This window comes from Thamnophis sirtalis, unplaced genomic scaffold (genome assembly GCF_051295495.1).
Source record: "Thamnophis sirtalis isolate CommonGarterSnake01/CBP01778 unplaced genomic scaffold, rThaSir2_p1.2 scaffold_5, whole genome shotgun sequence".
Taxonomy (NCBI): domain Eukaryota; kingdom Metazoa; phylum Chordata; class Lepidosauria; order Squamata; family Natricidae; genus Thamnophis; species Thamnophis sirtalis.
This window is the reverse complement of record NW_028261385.1, coordinates 97,846,199-97,866,634: the sequence shown is the minus strand read 5'-3', so window position 1 is coordinate 97,866,634 and position 20,436 is coordinate 97,846,199. Positions and strand designations below refer to the sequence as shown.

At 38.4% G+C, this 20,436-nt stretch overlaps 1 protein-coding gene across 2 annotated transcripts in view; it reads right to left on the bottom strand.

Moving 5' to 3' along the window:
* Positions 1-20,436, bottom strand: part of LOC106542697 (neuronal acetylcholine receptor subunit alpha-7) — a 102,109-nt gene that overhangs the window by 6,722 nt on the left and 74,951 nt on the right. The window contains exons 6-8 of one of the 2 annotated variants that reach the window (XM_087716260.1): positions 19,687-19,881; positions 19,360-19,407; positions 18,670-18,756 (exon numbers count right to left, since the gene is read on the bottom strand). In XM_087716260.1, coding sequence (XP_087572386.1) covers positions 18,670-18,756; positions 19,360-19,407; positions 19,687-19,881 — 330 coding nt within the window. The remainder of the gene's footprint in view (positions 1-18,669; positions 18,757-19,359; positions 19,408-19,686; positions 19,882-20,436) is intronic. The other variant, XM_014058502.2, reaches the window with a different exon arrangement.

The window sequence follows — 20,436 nt, the reverse complement described above, 5'->3', positions numbered from 1 at the left end:
GCCTTAGTCCAGGAAGCTTCCACCTTTCCAATATAATCTATGGTGCTGGGATCTCCCTGAGGATATCCCATCCAACCACTGCCCTGGTCTAAGCCTGGTTAGCTTGGTGCTGCAACTGGCTGGAGCCTGAAAATTAACAGCTTTTTTGAGAGGAGCCTCTTGCTTACTGAATTTAACCCCGTTCTGCAATGGCTTTGCTCTTTCCTTCAGTTTAAATTGTGTTTTATCCAATTCCATTTTAAATGGCTTTTATCAAATTTTAGTAATCATTTGTTTCTGGAACTCTGTACTTTGATATGGTCCAAGGGCTAATCAATAAATAAAGATCAATAAAGATCAATTTCCCAGCCTAATATATAGTTTTGGAGTTTCTTGATAATCTCCCATCCAAGTAACAACCCAGCATGACCCTGCTGGGGACCCTGTTTTATGACTAACCAAATTTACTTAGGGACTCTTATGTCTCCAGTTTTCTCAAATGAGAATAGCAATATATGAATGAACTGGAATGTCTTTAAAAATGGACTGGGTGTTCTACAGTTGTTTTCTAGTTTAGCTGAATTCCATGTACATTTCTATACCTCGGTTACCAGCAAACTTCTCTTTTATTTCTTTGATGCCTAAAACAGTTGTAAGCAAATGACAGGGCTATCAATTGAGCTAGGACATTTTTCCAGCTACCTCTCATTGTTCGTCATCCATAACGTTGTATTTGATAGCAATTAATCAATACAAGATTCTGTTTCTTGGTATATTGCTGAGTTCATTAATTGATTCATTTTGCTGAAGTCTCAACATTGTTGTTGTGAGCCTCCCAAGAGAAAGCCCAGGAAAGCTATCAAATAAATTCAGTTGCTGCCAACACTATTTCTCTGTCAACCTGAAAGAGATTAATCTCTACTGGACACAACATTCTGCCTGTTATTGATCCAGAAACTTTGCCTATTATTATTCAATGTGTGAGCAGCCAATGATGATGATACTCCAGACTTATATAGTAGATTGCAGCAAAACAAAGATCCTCAGCTTATAAAGCTTACAGGTGAATCATACAGAGCTCTTGTGGCAAATGTTTTGACCCAGAAAAAGGCAACAAAAACAAAACAAAAAACAAAAAAACACCCTAAGAGATTTTTTTAAAGTCAGAAATCCAGGAATACTTGACATGGCTTTATTCTATGAAATAGTTACCCTCTGGCAAATAGTGGCAGATGTTTCCTATAGCCTGTGCTGATAAAGGTGTTGGAAGAAATTCCAGACATCTACATTTTATTCTGTGCAATGAAATTTTGTGTCACTGATGTGTGAATACACTTTTCTCCCAGGAACTAATCAAGATGTGCCTATGTGTGTTGCCTATGTCTGAGTGTGTATATGTCTCCCTGATTAATCAGGGAGTGTGCATATTGTGTGTGTGTCTGCGTGTCTGCGTGCTAACCCATCATACTGCATTTGTGTATGTGTACACAAAGAAGCAACAGGAAGGTCTAATGGTCTACTCCGGGCCACATGAGAGTCAGATGAGGATGGAGTGATTAGCAACTATGCCTAGTTGCTACCCAAGTAATTCTCTCATGAAGATACATTGGGCTTTTTTCCCTCTGCAGTTCATTGCCCGTTCCAAGGTATTTTCAAATTTTATTTTATTTTCACTGGCTTCTTCAACTGCACAAAATGTAGTCCAAACTTATTTTGTTACTTAAAAGTTAGACTGTTCACAGACAGAGTTTCATGCCTCTTTACATAATCACTTTCCAACAATCCAATGGATTAGAAAGGGGATTGTTCATGTAGCCATTGGAAAATCAGTCTAAGTATCATTTGGAAACTATACGCTAAGCATCTGCTGGGGAACTTATGGCACTGGCTAAAACTCTTAAAATCCTGACAGAACAACAAAAACAACTTAGTTTATCAGGTCTTAATGGCATTTGACAAGAGAAATATGCACAGTCACCCAAGTTTTCCCTGTACACTAGCTTCATAAATTTTAAGACTGCACTGGATATTTCCTCCAGAAACAAACTCTAAATCAGAGGTGTCCAACCTTGGCAACTTTTAAGACTTGTGGAAATGGCTGGCTGGGGAATTATGGAAGTTGAAATCCACAGCTCTTAAAGTTGCCAAGGTTGCACATCCCTGCTGTAAATCAAGTTTGAGGTGGGTATTTTTCCCCTAACCTATAACTACTTTTGTTCCTCCACCAGTTTTATTCCATACATATAATACATTAGGGTTGGATAAGGTCTGCTATCAACATTGTCTCTTTATATTAATAGTTAAGTAGACCATTTCAACAGTTCAGACTTCCGGAAATATTATTTTATTTTAAGGCTACAATTCCAAATTCTCAGAAACAATTTATTTTGGATTGGTCAGTAATCCTAATAAAGGTTTAATCAATTGACCTAGTTTTGGGTAATCTTGTCTTTCATACACTTGTGCATACTACAGCGTAGTATAAAAGAGTATTAAGCGTCAATCCATACAGACATCCATAGACGCCAACAATTTGGCGAGAATGATGAAACATATGTCCACCTCTGTCCCTAACATGTTTGTAACATGATGATGCAGATATAAAAAGAGGTGGAATTTGAATTGTTAAGTCACAACACTTGTTTTATCATCAATCACTTTTGGATGCTTACGCTCAACCGTTTAGCCCAATGCCCCCCCCACTTTGCCCCCAAGCAATAAATTAGCAGATGAAGCGAAATGGATTATGAACAATTGTTTTCTATTAGCATTCAGTGGTTAACAGTACAGCACCCTGGTAAAGGAGCCTAATATTCTTGTCCTTCATTCTCCATAAGGGGTGCTGCACTGGCTTACTGATTAGCACTCTGGGCTTGTCGGTTGGAAAGCCAGCAGCCCAGGTTTAAGACCTGAGCACCACATGACAGGGTGAGTTCCCATTGTGCCCTAGCTCCTACCAATCTAGCAGTTTGAGAACATGTAAACATGAGTAGACAAATAGGTACCACTTTGGAGGGAAGGTAACAGTGAACTGTAACATCATGCTGGCCACATGACCACGGAATGTCTTTAGGCAGCATTGGCTCAATGGCCTTGAAAAGGAGGTGAGCAGTGGCCCCAATAGTTGGCAATGACTAATGGAATAAAATCTGCAGGGGTTCCTTTACCTTACTTTTTCCATAACTTTATCTAAAGCATGCTATACTATTACTTAACTTCACTTGTTCTAACACTAAAGCTTTTCATGTTCTTTGTGAAAGTTTTTTTTTTTTTTTGCTGGGTGATTAACTTAAGTACAATCAACTTTAATTAGAAGATGCGGGCTTCTGACATTAGGCAATCTTCATATCATGTGTCTTTTGTCAGAATTCAACCTTACTTATATGGGCTTTCTGACCACTAGGAAAAATAGATATTGAGTCAGTTTGGCTGAGAGACTCTGTACTTTTAATTCCTGTCCTCTTCTAAGACACTTACTTTGCATATTGTTGTGTGATATCCACTATTTGTTAGGAGATGGGGGATGATTTTATCACTTCTATCCTTTTTTTCCTTTAAGAGCCATAGTGGTTAGAATGCAGTACTGCAGGCTACTTCTGCTGACTGCCGACGACTGCTATTTGGCAGTTCGAATCTCACCAGGCTCAAGGTTGACTTAGCCTTCCATCCTTCCGAGTTGAGTAAAATGAGGACCCAGATTGGGGGGGGGGGGGCAATAGGCTGATTAGAAACTGCTTAGACAGGGCTGGAAAGCACTGTGAAGCAGTATATAATTCTAAGTGCTATTGCTCAACTCTCTCTCTTATCTCTATGCAGTTCACATTCTCAACTGACTTGCTCTCCCTCTGTAATGGAGAACAGATCATGGGCTCTTAGCTGTAAACACCCTTAAATCAGTGAGGCTTTCCTATCACTATGTTCTATTCCTAAATAACGCTTATTTTTATTTCACTCAAGCCCCAGAATCGAGAAGTCTTTCTCCGAAAAATTACAGCTTTAGCGTTTCTCCTTTCACACATTCTTTCTGCTGGGCAAGGTTATTGGCCAGCATCTTTGACTTTTATTGACCACTTTCCCCAAATCCAATCCCTTTTTTTACTAAATTATCACCCTCAACCTTTTTATTCTCTTTTTCTCAGAGAATTTGATGCTCCCTTCAACTAATCTTGGGAAAGGTGCAACCAGAATTGTATATCATATTCCAATAGGTCCTGTAGTTTTGCTGCTTTAAAGACTGGCAATTATGGATAGGTCGCTTGCTTGCTTGATTCATTCTTCTACTAACTATGTTTTATGCTGCAAAGCTCTGACATTATTCTAGATAAGAATCCCAGACTTTTTCCCAAATAATTTCTAATTAAAAATAAACACATCCTAAATCTAACTTCTGACTTAAAATATCCTCTTGAGTTTAATTTGGAGTACAGTGGAGGCCTTCACTTGTAAGTCTGTGATACAGATGTATCCAAGAAGCAAGTGGTGCAAATTGCTACACAGGCCTGGTGTCCAATATGCATTCTGATATGGAAACTCAGCTCCTTTAATGAATGACTTTTTCTCCTTGTGTGATTGAACGCAAACTAGCATTCCATCTTCAGGTACATAAATCACCATCTTCAGCCACTCCCAATCTGCATTTTCTCAAAGAAAAATAAATGGCTAGCTCAGCTGTAAAACACAAAGGAATGCTGATTCAGATAAGGAGAGACACTGGAAAGCAAGGACATTTGATATAACACTCACCAAAGGAAACACCTCAACCAGAGGCATTCTGGAAGCTCTTTGTTTAACTCAAGAAATCCATTATATTCACCTCATTGCCTCACTGTCCTGACCTCATTGACACATATCTGCCATAATGCAATCAAATCATTCGCTATATTGATTAAATGTACATTGTAAATGTAAATGTATAATGTAATTTATATGTGTCCATGTCATAGACCTCAGTGGCTGAAATAAACTAATTTGGACTTCAAATCAAATCAAAGTTTTATTATGGCCATAGATAAGCATAAAGGGATGGGATACTATCATTAAAAAAGGCATAAAGTTTATGTGTGGAATTATATATTATAGATATATATATAGCCAGAAAAAGTAAAAAAAAAAGAATTATAAAAAGAGAGATACGATATATAAGTTAAAAAACTAAAAAGATATATAATAGTAGCAATCTAAAACAAAAGGTAAGGTATTTAGATGGGTATAGGGAAGTAAAAGGTAGTATGTGGAACCTATATCTATCAAGTTACGAAGCAGCTTAATATGGCAAACTAGGCACTTATTAGACCTAATTTACTAGTTAACCCTGGGAAGATTGTATACTGTAGCAGAATGGGCACCTGAAAACAACAGGGTGGTATAATTTTTTCCTGTACACCCTGGATATTTCTGTAGTAATAGTAAGGTAAAACCAGTGCAAATGTCTCTGTAGTAGAGGGGCCAGAGAAACACACCCTGTGTTGTTTCTTTCTGTGCAGAATCACAGGGACTTGGTCTCTCCAAGTAGGGATTTCCCTGTTCCAACCGTCAAATATAGTTAAGCCGAGGTCATGACATCATGCCAGAGTAAAGGCCTTTCTTTGTTGAAATACTTGGAGTTCTTAGGTTTGTCAGGAGGGAGGAGGAGGAGCTATCTATTGTCCTAAGATATTTAAGAATGGCAGATGAACTCCTCTGTTTATTTTCAGCAATGAAGTCCCCATGAGCTTTCCTATTGAAAGTAAATGAAGGAAAAACTCAACGGTATTTGGTACAGGAGACCTGTTCCCTCGATACTTGAAGTGGTAAAAGAGGAAGTAAAGAAGAAGACCACCTGTTCAGACTTGTGGCCATTTCAGGCTCTGGCTCTTGGGCCTTTTGGCAAATGCCATGATTTTGGTTTTCTGATCATTAACCCTAATCCTAACTCTCACTAGGTGGCTCATGGCTAAGACACTGAGCTTGTCAATCAGAAAGGTCAGCAGTCCGGCGGTTCAAATCCCTAGTACAGGTCTCCTGCATGAGCAGGCAGTTGGACTAGATGACCTCCAAGTCCTTTCCAATTCTGTTACTGTTTACTGTTCTTGCAGGACTGCCCTAGTGTCCTCGCTGCTCTCATGAATGCCTTCTTGAAAACATTGCTGCATTATCTGTGTCTTCCAGCAAATGTCTGGGAGTGAAAGTCCATGTTGTGGAGAGGGCCCAACCAAATAAGAGTGGGGCGAATATGTAGCCTTATTTGGTGCCTTTCTAGTTTCAATAGGATTGATGAGAGGAGCATACATACTAAACGAAGTAGACATTGGTCAACTTAACAGGCCTCCAATATCTCCCATATTTTAGCTTGGGATATAAAATTAAATGTTGCTTTGAAGTTTGTCCAATCAACATAGACAATGGTTATGTTGCAGGAAGAGTTCAAGATGGAATACAAGACACTGATCAGTGGTGGATCAGGCTCTCCTTAAGTCAATGTGTTCCTCTGCTATTGAACAATGCACTGATCTTCAGTACAAAAGAGTTCCTAAACTTTCTATCCCAGATTTCAAACTACAGTATTATTTCAAGACAGGCTCCAGTACAAGCCTTATATTTACAGCTTAATATCATATATCTGCACTACAGAGTAATTATTATGACTGCTGTAATCATTCTATGTTACTCTATTCGGGAAACTTCTGCTACTTTCATGACTAGATTACAACATTCAATTGTCCAGCCATAATTATCCCCATCTATACACATGATTTCGCTTGTAGCCTGGCTTTACTGTTGTACACGCAACAGCTAGAATCAACATTTAATAGCTCTTGTAAAGAACAAACCCAATTTGATAGTTCTACTAACATAAACCAATCACAAAGTGGAGGAAAGAGATGTTTGCATCTTGGAAGCAACATAAGAAGGGGAGAGCAGTTTTGAAAAGGCAACCATGAACTGTAACATAGACATTGTGACCTTCTGAATTAAAACCAGTTTTCCCAACTCACTGCTATGCTTAGAATGTCTGTCGCTTCGTTTTTCATTTCATGTCATGCCTTGCCAGTTTTTAGTAGCCTGTTTCTACATGTTGCAGCTTCCTGCCTTCATCCGTTAGGATCATCATCTTTCTCACCTCCTCTTTCTACCTAAGTATTTCGGTTTAAGCTGGAAGTATTTTTCAATAGTGTATCTCCTTGCTCTGTTTTAGACCCTGCAGCCACAACCAGAAAGTGTAGGAACACGTATCACAGAAATATGCCAGCCAAAGCATTGGGCTTCAATCAGCCTATGTATTTTGATGAAAGCAGTAACCTGCTCACATCGTAACATCCCCCCCCCCCCGCAAAGTGAACTAGGGACTTGGTGGCCAGCTCATGATTTACAAGTTAGGTTCTCAATCTGTCTGCCCATAAAACAGTGCCTGTCTCACTATCTCTTTTCATAGTTTAAAATGAAAGAACTGCAAGGGTGATTATAGCCTTCATAAATCTATCCTTGCCTTTTCTCTTCCACACAGAGAAATATGCACATGGGCATAGGTTACTCACTCTTTGGACAGGCATATGCATTGTAGTAGAGATGAAGGAATAACAAATGCAATGAAATTTAAAAGGAAAGCAAACAAGATTATTAATTAGCCTCAACATATGTCATAGTAGCTCCTCCGGGAGTCTTCTGTCACAGGCTTTTGTACAAAGTGACAGATTATAATTTTTGGCCCTCAGGGGAAATTTACTAGCCTTTGCAGAAGAATCAAACAGAACAGCCAAAATTCAGTCTGGTGAGGCATTTTCAGGCTAACACATTTTATTGAAGTACAGTTTGCTTCCTCAGATGGATGGAAGAGCTAAACTAACATAGGACTTAACATGGGATAAGCTAAAAAGGAAAAGGGGAAAGGAAGACAGGTGGTCATGCAGAGGAAGATGAGACGGATGAGACAGTTATAAGTATTTTAAAGCAACTACCTCTTTCTTTTACCCTATCCCCACCTTGTTTTTCTCTTGATTCTTCTTTGCTAGAAGTATATTTAGGTACATGCGCATATACAGTCTTTCTGTTTGCGTGAGAATAGCTATTCTATTTGTGGAGCTGCCACAGAGAGGAGAGATGGATAGAAACTGAGAAAGGAGAGAAATAAGGAGGAATTTTCTGACAGTGGAACAGCTTGCCTTCAGAAGTTGTGGGAGCTTCATCACTGGATGCTTTCAAGAAGAGACTGGACTGCCATTTGTCAGAAATGGTGTAGGATCTCCTGCTTGTGCAGGGGGTTAGGCTAGAAGACCTACAAGGTCCCTTCCAACTGTGTTAATCTGTTAAAACTAATATGCAGATAGGTATCAATTAATTTTACAAACAGAGACCTTTTTAAATAGATTATATATTTTAATTAGTAATTCAAGTAACATTAATTCTATCTCCTGGTTCTACTGCGCTCTATCTTTCCATTTTTTTTGAGGAGTGGGCTTCTGACAGATTAAGATACACATTTATATATATATAAAACAGTGTGAATTCGCAATCTTCCGTCCTTAAGAAAAGGAACCGAAGGTTTTGTATCCACATTTCTCATGCAGAAGGAGGCTTATCTTCTTTTTAGAAAAATTTGGTGGCACATTTATTAAATTTTAGCAAATTTAGTTAGTAAAGACAATGTTCCTTAAGGCACAGAAGTATCCCTGCTAAGAGGATGGTGAATCCAAGTTTCACAAGAACGGTACTTTTCAGTTTAAACATGTAACCTTCACCAAAAGAGATAATCGAAAGTTGTAGAAGACTGTCAAGAAAGAGGATGAGAAGACCTTTAGTTTTCAAATCTTGCTTGGCAATCAGAAAGAAAATAGACAAAGCGTCTGAATGCAAATACTCTAGGGATTAAAACAACTAATAGAAAGAGATGTGATAGAAGAGTGAAGAGGGAATTCTTTCTTTTGGCCAAGTAACCTATGCGGGTCATTTTAGGGCAATGTTTTCATTAAGACAATTGACAGGCTACAAGAAGACAGAAACCTTTAAAATATTCTTTGTCTTGCAAGACAATTCACAAGTTATGTAGTATAGGGAAAGTAGTTTGGAAGATATTGTCAAACAAATTAGCTAGTGGATATGTATATGTCATTTAGAATTTAGAATTGAAAGCTCATGTAAAGTACCACTTTCAGGATGATGGTTCAGAAATGGTTCAGAAATATGATGAATGTGATGGTTCAGAAATGTAATGAATGAATGAATGAATGAATGAATGAATGAATGAATGAATGAATGAATGAATGAATGAATGAATGAATGAAATCCCATCACTGGGAGGGGTAAATGGCTGGTCGGAAGCGATTATTTACATCTTCAGCACAAATATTGAGTGGCTACCTCATATGCATTATAGAAGCAACCATGTTGTCGTCATCAACATAGTAGTAGTAGTAGCACTAGTACTAGTAGTAGTAGTAGTAGTAGTAATTGTAATTGTAAGCAAGAAGCATATGTGCAGCTCAAGGCAGTCTGAACTCTCTTCAGGGATACAGTTGAAAGAAATAGAACCTTCAGGGCACATTTTGAGCTTTTCAGACCATTTATCCATTGAGTAACGTGTACTTTCTAGAGGAATTTGTTTTGCTGCTGTAATAAAGTAATATGGGTGGCAGGGAGAGTGATTTTAAAATGGATGTGAAGAAGTCTGGATGATCAGGGTTTACACAGAATGTGGGGAAGAGAAATGGCCACAAGCCCGCAGAAAGCAAATTCTAGTCCTTCCTTGGACACGAAGCTAATTGAGATGACCCCAAGTTAATCCTTTCTGCTCAGCCCTAGGAAAGTGGAAATCATAAATCCCTTCTAAAAAAAATTGCCAAGAAAACTGCAGGGACCTGACAGGCAAACTGTGAAAACCACATACAATTGAACAGGAAAAAAGGGTATTTGCAGACCCTTGATAGTTGCAGGATAGAATTTTTTGGTAAGATAGAATTTGAATGAACATAGGAAGGAACTTATCCCAAAGTTGCTTTTTTTCCAAGAAGCTGAAGAAACTTCTTGGATGAGAAGCGGAAAATCTTCAAAGAAAAACCAGAAAGTCCAGTTGCCTGTTGAAAAAGCACCTTTGGGACAACCATGACCTGGGTGACTGAGAATCTCCATAAACATTTAGCTACAGGAGAAACTTAGAATCAAAATTAAGGAACCAAAATTATGTTTCCATTCATAAATAATTTCCCTTTTTTATCCTATACCTTAAAAACCTAATTTTATGAATCCTTCTATATATTTCAAGACATATCAACATTTCATTATCCTATCCTAAAATGTGTCGCTTTGCAGAGATTTTTTTTTGGAAAAAAAACTTAATACATAGTGAGTTTTTTTGAAGTATATGAACCCAGTCACTTGTGCAAGAACACTGAATAGGCAGCTAATTCAAGAACAGAACATTTGCGATTCTCCTGACATCGCTGAACTACACTTTCCCACGCAGCCTAGCTAAAGCTGAGGTTGCTAGAATTGTAGGTCAGTCATAGATGAATCCCATGTTCCTAAGCTCCCTGTACACAATATTCTTGCTTCAAAGAAGGTTCTTAGGTTCAATTTTAAAAGAACATATGAACACATCCTTTTCTTTGATTAAATATTATCAGGAAGTGATGTTTTCAGGAAAAATGTGAAAGTCCTAGATAAGTAGGAATAGGAAAACTTGCTGTGGTAAACCCATCATCATCATCATTCTATCTATCTATCTATCCATCCATCCATCCATCCATCCATCCATCCATCCATCCATCCCTTGTCTAGCCACTGCAGGATAAAGTCCTCTTCTGAAAACACTAAGTAAATGCTGACTATTTTATTGCTTCTCTTGTCCTTTTCTAGCCTGGATGACTGCTAGTGGAGACAAACAAAATATTGCTACAATATCATCAAAAAATAAGGAACAAAAATTGCACATTAGAGGAAAGAATTCATTTTTGAATTGGCTTCTCTGTGCAGTCATCTTGTATTTTACAGGTGAATAGAGGAAAGTACTGGACCTCAAGTAAAAAAGCACTGGTTTCATCCAATTGAAATAATACATGCCCCCTGTTTTCTCTTCCTTCTTCTTTCTTATTCTTGTTTATCAAATTTTCAATCAGCAAAGGTAGCATCATACAAAGCACTGTGTGTGCTAATGAAGCTTACAGAGTCATGCAAATATCTCAGAAGGTTCTATGGAGGTTGCCATGTCCTTGTAACTTCATCAATAGTGCAATTTCTACTTGGCTGGTAAAGAGTGGAGAAAAGAAAGCGGGGAGAGAAGGAGAGAGAGGGCGGGAGGGAGAGGGAGAAAGAAAAATCCATCTGATTTCTTGGCTTAAAAATCAAGAGAAAAAATATAGCTGCTTGTGGCTGTATGATTTCATTCTACGGTCTTTTTATAGGAAAGGCAAATGGAATAAATATGCATGTTTTCTAAAATATACATCCAAAGCAGCAGCACTTCTTTCTGCTCCCACCAAGGAGGTAAAGTACAGATATCAGGCAAGAATACAAATATAAAACAGTCTCCAGATAGACTAAAAGGGGCAAACTTGTTATTTAGCCTGAAGACTCAGTTAGGATGACACAGTTAATCAAGACACTGGAAAAAAAGTCTTATCTTCCCAGCTTAACACTTTTCTTGGAAAAAAAGAATCAAAGAGGCAAAGAAAATGGAAGAGACAAAAGTTTCAGTGGCCACAAAACAAGTATGAGAACAGAAGACCATAAATATAGGAAAAAACAGATCAGCCTTGCTCTGCCTCTAGCCAGGACCATTCATGGCACATCTTTTATCTTGCTGAAAATATGTCTAGCTCTAGAACTCAGCACAGCTCATGAGTACAAAAGGTCCCTGTGGGAATGAAGGAGGCCACAGAGTGAGAAATGATCTCGAATGGCTACTCTGAAGCTGTGGGAAGTTCATCCTCAATCCCCTATGACCACCATGAAAGGCATGGGAGAAAATATGTAAAACGAACATTCTATGATTCTAATAGATCTACTATACAAGAATAAATGTGCCACAACACTCATTGCGTGTATTTTTACAAAGATAAGAAACACACACTCCTGTTACGTACATGATGGGTATTTTCTTACAAATATGGAATTTCTACCATCACCTCTCATATTAAATGTGGGGAAAAAGAAGTTGGACTGAGCTGAAACTATTTGTGATGCTTTGACATTTCAGACAGAGTTGAAAAACATCATTGTGTTCATAGATTGCCTGATCATATTGCCCACACAACTCACGTATTAATTTCCATCCAATTTCTCCTAGCCTTCCTTGCGTGTGAAGTATTTCTAGTTTCACTGGTAAAGGGGAGGACAAAGTTTATATGAAGCTGTCCTAAGTTCTGTCCAGACAACCAGCCTTTCTGTTTTTCAACTCTCCTTTTTTGCAGTTTAAAACATAAAAAGGATTGAACTGAACAAGAATCTCAAAATGTTTTATGTGCAATGACATGGTTTACTACTACGGGTTTACAGTGATGATAGAGAATGAGCAGTCAAGCAGGGGATGGCCGATAGTTGATCACAGAGAACTGTCAGACACCCAATGTTCAGCTGATGTGTGCACATTTTCGCAGAGTGTTTATAGAAGCCTAATAAGCACCAATGGGGAAACACAGTCATTGCAAGAATGCCCATTACTGTTTGGAACATTGGAGAACGTGGGATATCATTTAAGTCAGACACAGCTTCATACAATCAAGGGGGCAGGAAGGATTATTTCAGTCTATAATCTGGGTTTATATATTTCTCTGGAAAAACCTTTTGAGCAAAATCCCTGGTTAGTCCATTTAACTGGTCATCTACAGGTAGTACTTCACATTCAGCCATTTCCTTAACAACCGTTTGATGTTACAAAGGCACTGATAAAACTGACTTAAAACCCAGTCCTCACACTTACAACTGTCACAGCATCTCTGTGAACATGGGATCAAAATGGGCAAGAGGGACAGTTTTATGATTGTTTCAGCATCTTATTGTGATGCAATTACCATTTGAAACCTTCCCAGCTGGCTCTCAACAAGCAGTCAATGGGAGAAGCCAGGTTTGCTTAATGACCGCAATGATTTGTTTAATATCCATAGGAAAAAAACACTGTAAAATCAGGATCATCTCCGCTTTGTTTAGCAATGGATATTCCAATCTCAACTGTGGTCAGAAGTCAAGGACTACTTGTACTTCACTCAACTGCTTGGTCCATTTAACGGTGATTTACATAATTTTAGGAAAATGTATCTCCAGCTCTAGGGTTTAATCTTTGACTTTTCCACAGGCAAAGCATATGCTTTACTACTAAGCTGACCCAATGATATAGTCTCTGCTGAACTGCATAACTATAAACTACATCACAATGCAAAACAATCACAAGATTCTAGCAACCACACTGTTTCCTTGATTTTCATAAGGAATATGGTTTTGGAAAACTGCTTTGGAACTTCCTTCTCCTAAGGATAAGGACAACAGAGCAATATTAAGAAATTTTAGCATTTACAAAGCAATCTGGCAGGATGCCTTTATATCATCTGAGCCCAAGGATTTCTTCAAGGACTGCGCTCCACTAGCAGTCAGCAGGAATGGTAGGGCTAATAAATACAGCTGGTCTCTATGGCTTTGTTTTGGCACAGATGACTCTCCGTAATAAAAGGCTACTTTAACCAAAGGAGCCTTTTGTTTTTCTTTAAAGAAGTTTCCACCCCATTTTTTTTTACAAATCCTGCACTATATACTGTATCTTGATTACTTACATGCATATAATGCAGGTTCAAATAATTTGACTACAGATCTAAAATACTATTCCTTTCAATTATCTCAATTTTGTTGAATTTAATTTTCTCCATGGTTTTTTTTTAAAGTAACTATTTAAAATATTATTTCATCAGCTCATAATATCTAATAGAGACAGAGATAGAGATAAAAGAAAAGCTAGAGGTAAAGGTATAGATAGAAAGATGAATATAGATATATAAATAAAGATATAGGTATCAATATATTAGACAGCATTTAAATTTAAAACATTGAATCTGTAGGTATTGATTATTTTAATACAATTAGCCAAACAAATGTCCAAGGCAATAAAAGTATTCTAGAGCCTTTTCACAAACAAAAACAAGAGAAAAATGCTACATGACAGAAAATTTAGAAATAGTCCTGATGGGGAATTCAGGGATTGACATCCATATAATTGCTAGTTGCCAAGTTTCAAATACATTCGATATCGAACCTTAGGCAAAAGCAATGACGGTCTTTCTCTTTATGATATTTATTTGATCAATGATCAAATAAAACAAAACATATATAAACTAATTTCAGCAAAGATAGAAAACAAACCAACAAACCACATAGCCATAAGATAAATAAATTGGGTATGAAGGTGTCAGGCATGTGCAGTAGTCATTTGTTGTGCGTATTTGTGTGTATTCACAACAGCTGTACATAACTTTGCTATGTTATGGGGGATAATACTTTCCTGGACTCAAAAGAAATTGGTATGAAATTCTTCAGGATAATTTTCTTTTTAACATTTGATATTCTAGCCTAACAGCAGAGTTCAGAACATATTCAAAAGTTCTATTATATCACTAGTATTATTCTTTCAAGATCCCTCAATATATCATTTGTTTGATCGTAATATTCTTCAAATCAAACTACAGTTCCAGAAAGATAAATAAATCAGCCTGCCTCTCAGAATGCCTGATTTGGTGGGGAAAAACACCAGCGTTCCTCATTTCTAGTTGCTTTTCCTAACTGCCTAAAGATCTCCTTTCTCTCTTACTAATATGAAAAGCAGAAAGCTTCTCATTATTATTATTTTTACAAACCCTAGACAAAAAAGCATTTGAACGCAAAAGCATGGCTAAGGAATTCTGGGAGTTGAAGTCTACAATTAAACTTAAAGTTGCCAGGATTGGAGATCCCTGTTCTAAGATAAAGGTAGAAAATTCCCCTGCTCAGTCATTTCTGACTTCTAGGGGACCATACTCATCTCCATTTCCTAGCTGAGAGAACCAGTATTGTCTGAAGATGCTTCTGTGATCATGAGGCATGTTACCTTCCTATCAAAATGATATCTATTTATCTACTTGCATTTGCATGCTTTCGAACAAGTAGCACCCCAAAGCAAATTGTAGCTGAATTACTCCAGCTGTTTCCTAGGTGGAAATAGCTGGAGTAATTCATTACTTGATTAATTAATTAATTAATTAATTAATTAAGGTGGTGTCTTCCTCTACAGCAGGGGTGTCAAACTCAAGGTCTGGGGGCCAGATTTGACCCACAGGGCCACCCTGGAAACAGCAAAGGACTGGCCGCTATGCCTCTCTCAGCAAAAATGGACCTTGGGAGGGCTGTGTGTGGCCCTGCCAAGCTCCATTTTCATTAGCAGTGGATTGCAGGAGGCTGTCACAGAGCATTCGAGCCACCACAGGTGTCCCTGACCAAGTGATGTTGAGTTGGCCATGGCCCCCATGGCCCCCCAAGGTCAAACACAACCCTGATGTGGCCCTCAATGAAGTTTGCCACCCCTTAGTAGTAAAGACTACTAAGAACTGAGCTGGAAATCTCTATTTCAGTTTAGGAAGATAGAAGGTGTTGCGGTCCACTGGTGGCCTGCAGAGCTGGCAGCAGAATCGGACAGGAGGTTGGGGAGGAACATGGACCAATTCTGGAGTCTGGGGAAGGCTCAGAGAAGGGCTCTGCGTCAGAGGCAGAGGGGGAGCAGGGCCATCTGGGAGTTATGTGCTGCCTCTGGAGCTTCCAGAGTTGGACATCAGTGAGGGAGAGGAACAGAGAGAGCCTGTTCCAGTGCATGCATGCGCAGAGCTGCCAGAAGGCAAGAACAGGGGCAAAGGGGCAACTCGAGAGAAAGGCTTGGAGATAATTGGCCCCTCCCATAAGAAATAAAGGAGGAGCAAAGGCGCGTGAGCCTTTGCATTAAGCAACTTTGTTCATTCTGGTCTGTTTAAACTCTGAAGCTCCATTTTGACACTGTGCTCCATGTGGCCTTGCAAAGCTAATTGGCAATTGGGTCTTTGGCAGCATTTCAAGGGAGACAAAGGTGGGTGCTTATCAGCCTTATCCTGAAAGACTGTGACAGACTTCTGTTGGATTCTTTACAAACTATTTGTGACTCATTACGGGCTGTGAATGAACATAATTCACAGCCATTGAAATAAAAAGAGGGATTTTTACTGTCTCAGGAAGCCTAGATCAGAACGGAAGGGGAATCTTCTGTTTATTGGACCGATCTCATTCCTGGACAGTTTATTCACGTTAGTGGCATAACCAGTGGCCCTGTCTTTGAGTCATGGGTCTTCCTTTGCAGGCCACAGTGAAAGCCACCATTGTCCTTTTATGGCAATTCAGCAGGGAAAATCAAATCCACTAAGCAGATGAAAGGTACCAAGTATGTTTGACCTAGATGGCTACTTTGTACTGTGCATTTCAAATACATTCGATATGCTCTAATTGTTCAGGCATTACAAAAAATTATTTGAAGCATCAACAAGACTTTTTAGGCATACTTTGTCTACTCTAAAGAAAAGAGAATAGCTCTCAAAATCAACTCGAAAAACCTGGTTTGTTCATTAGGCCCTCAACCTTCAAAAAATATGTTTTTCTGCATGACTAATCCACATTTTGGGATGTGAGATTAAAACTTAGACCATTTTTCAGTCTTGTCTTACTGTACTTAGTTTGATGAAGCATTGCAGATTTGCACTGCATAATTATCTATTGTGATTCCCAAATGTTTTTAAACTACAGTTCTCAGTTTTGCATCTGCTCAATTCTTAACTGAGGTTCACAATGATTGGGATAGGATGATACCCCAAAGTTTTTCAGCTCCTCTCTATTTTATTTTAACAGTGCTGAATAAAATACTTGGTATTTCTTTTTATTTAAAAATATATTTTAAAACATAAAGGAAATATTTTTTGAATATATTTAAATAGAAATGTTTACGTATATAAAGGTAAAGGTTCCCCTCGCACATATGAGCTAGTCATTCCTGACTCTAGGGGGCAGTGCTCATCTCTGTTTCAAAGCTGAAAAGCCAGCACTGTCCAAAGATGTCTCTGTGGTCATGTCGCCAGCATGACTAAATGCCAAAGGCGCATGGAACGCTGTTCCCTTCCACCAAAGTGTTCCCTATTTTTCTACTTGCATTTTTACATGTTTTTGAACTGCTAGGTTGGCAGAAGCTGGGACAAGTAATGAGAGCTCACTCTGTTATATGGCATTAGGGATTCAAACCACCGAATTGCCAACATTTCTGATCGACAAGCTCAGTGTCTTAGCCACTGAGCCACCGCGTCCCATTTATGTATATATTGTTTACATATATATTTAAATAGAAATATTGAGGTTGTACACAGGAATGGATCAGGAGGTGGGCAGAGTCATTCCTTGATGCTTAGAGGAATGTGCCAGAGGCTGGTGATGAATTGTAATGAAGGAGAAGGAGATGGCCTTGTTCATGAAGAAAGAAGTAAACAGATGATTATGAGAAGAAATGTAATACAGAGATGGGAGAATGAAGTGATTGGGGAATTATGAATGGCTAGCAAACAGAAAAGATGGGATTGGAGGAGTATAAGGGTGTGCTATTAAGAGGGATGTGGTAGAGGAGAGAGGCAGCTGAAGTGTGTTCCTGTGTACACTGCATTGTGGGAATAGTAAAACAGGTGAGACTTCTAAGTACACTTTTACCGCTACTCTTGGAAGAGATGGCACTATTCGGGAAGCCATATCTGGATAGAACTGAGAATATGGAGTCATATTCTCTTGTCTCAAACAAAGAAAGCACCGGTTATTAATCTTTGTGCTGCCTGGACTGGGCACAAGCACACTCTATGGGTAAAAAATAAGGAGGGAAAGGAACCCAATTACTTGGATTCCTAATCCTTGAGTGAGATCCAGATAGATTGTGGGTAAGTGTTTGGATGAGGGAATGTCAGCATTTATGGGTGGCTTTTTAAAATGATTTTTAACATTGACTGCTTTAAAAACTGAGATGGAAAATACAATTTGGTCTCTACCTAGCATCTTACTCTACTAACATGTTATGAAATAATTACATTTCTGGTATTTGACAACATGATAGTCTATAATTCATTCACCCAAGTGCATCATTTGTCTTCCTGAACTGAAAAGTCACCGCCACACGAACATTTTACCCTTACAATGATTGTATACAGATGTAACATTCCATGTAATAATTGATCTGTTGTTGATCAGTATATTTATGTTGCAGTTTTTCTAGAGTGGCGAAGCATTTTGTGAACTAACTGTAAAAATGAAAAAGGTTCCCAATGAATTCACATTCTCATCAGAACTTGATTTTATTTATCTGTATTTATAATTCTCAGTGTGGTCCATTGACAACTCAGAAGTAACCGGTTCTTCCTCCAAATTTCTTTGGAGAAGAAAGGAAGTGTCTTGGAAGCAGTTATTCCCTTTCCCAACAGAAAACAAAAATTGCTACCAGTATCCACCATCATCATCTAATTCTAAAAAGCAAATAAATTTGTCTTCCAATATGGAGGGAAAATATTTTTAAAGGGTTTTTTTCCACCTTTCCTCCCACCTCCTCTCTTTCACCTTCACTTTCCCATCAGTTGCCCAGGAACCTGATCCAGATAAATTTTACGCAGTTTTAAACCTGATTCATTTTTTATCATGAGAAGTGGTGCACCATCAACATACCTATTAAGGGAACTGAATCTGATGTGGCAGGCATTATTTCTGCTACAAGGAGCATAAAAACCGTCAAGGACAGAAGAACAGTTATACCTACAACAAAATTGTGAAAGAGACAAAAAGTGAAGCGGGACTGAAGTCATGCATGTTTTCCACTTTAAAGGTCATTAAATAAAGTGTACCTTCCATTTATTAGATGGATAGGCAGTATCTCTAGATTAAGAGAAATGTGTGCTGTAGAAAGTTTTTGAAAAGTCTTCTGGACATCATGAAAGCATTACTATTCTAAAATAATTTGAATAACAACAGATTTTTCCAATTAATCTGCTTTCTTCTTTTGAATGCAGATTTCCCCAATTTTGAGCAGGGCCAACTGGCAGGAGAAACAGCCTCATGGTGATCCCCATACATAGCTTCACACTGCAGGTAACACAGTGGTAGGATGCAACTGAATTAACAACCAGTTCGGTGAGTGTGTGCTTTGCCCATGCATGTGTGCTTTGTATGAGTGCTTGCACACGCAGTGTTCAAAAACCACCCATTTTAAGCTTTAAAACTTACCTTCTATGTCAGCACTGGTGAGTAAAACAGCTGACGCGCAGCAATCTGCTGTGCTGCGCAAATCAGCTGAGCTAAAAAACAGGGAAATATAGGACAGGAAGGGGTGGGAGCGGGTGGGCGGGGCCAACCACTCACCGGAACTACCGGTTCGCCCGAACCAGTCCAAACCAGCTGAATCCACCCCTGAGGTAAGATTGGAAAAAAGGCTAGAAGGTAAGATTTGGACTAAGATAGTAGAATTCTAGATTCTGGATGAATATATGAGCATAATTAAAGTAAATGCTTCACTCTGTGTAGGAGATCAGCATAGTAAAAGACAGTAATGCTGAAAGGCTCTCTCTTATGTTTTGGCTTAATCAATACATTGAAGGATATTTGTATACATAATCCAAAACACAAATCATCCCTGCAGAGGTATTAGCTTTTCTATGCATTTAAACTGTGCATTGTCTTAGTCCTTACCCAAAGATATTTTCTCTCCAGAGTCAGCTGGAAGTAAGAAAACAAGCAATGCTAAGCCTGATATAAGGACGCAGGGAATCAGTAAGTTCAACCCATAGTAAAGGGTGCGACGGCGCATTGTAACAGTGTAAGTCACATCTGGATATGGCTCTTTGCAACACTCATAGTACAGCTCATTCCTTTTGCCTGGGACACCTGCACAGAAGCAAATTGAAAATATAATAAGAGTAGAAATATGCAATTTCATTCTCAAAACAACTGAAAAGTCAACACTCTTACTAATTGAGGGCAGTCAGGGATCTAGACCTTACTTATGCAATCTAATGTCTTCAGATATACTGAATTTAGTGGTTACCAATTATGAAAGTTGAAGTCTAATATACCATGAGAACACTAGGTTGAGAAAGGCTGGTTTACACTCTTCTTTTCTATTAAGGTGTTAAGTCAGTTCAGGTAATGGTAAAATCATGGTTTGCAAAAATTAGTCATGATTCCTGATGATATCTGAATTTATAATATGTTTTGAGCTGAGGCAGCAAACTTGAATTTAGACTTCAAGATTGGAAGGCAGTTTGTAGTCATGAAGGGTTTGCATGACTTAAATTTGAGTTGTAATTCATATACTTTATTTCCTTCCTATCAACTGTTTATTTATATCTCTCATCTAACCTTTGCATTCCCTTAGATGTACATCTTAAGTATTAAATCAATTCCCAGTTTAGGAACAAGAGAAGAAGAGCCCATCAGAAT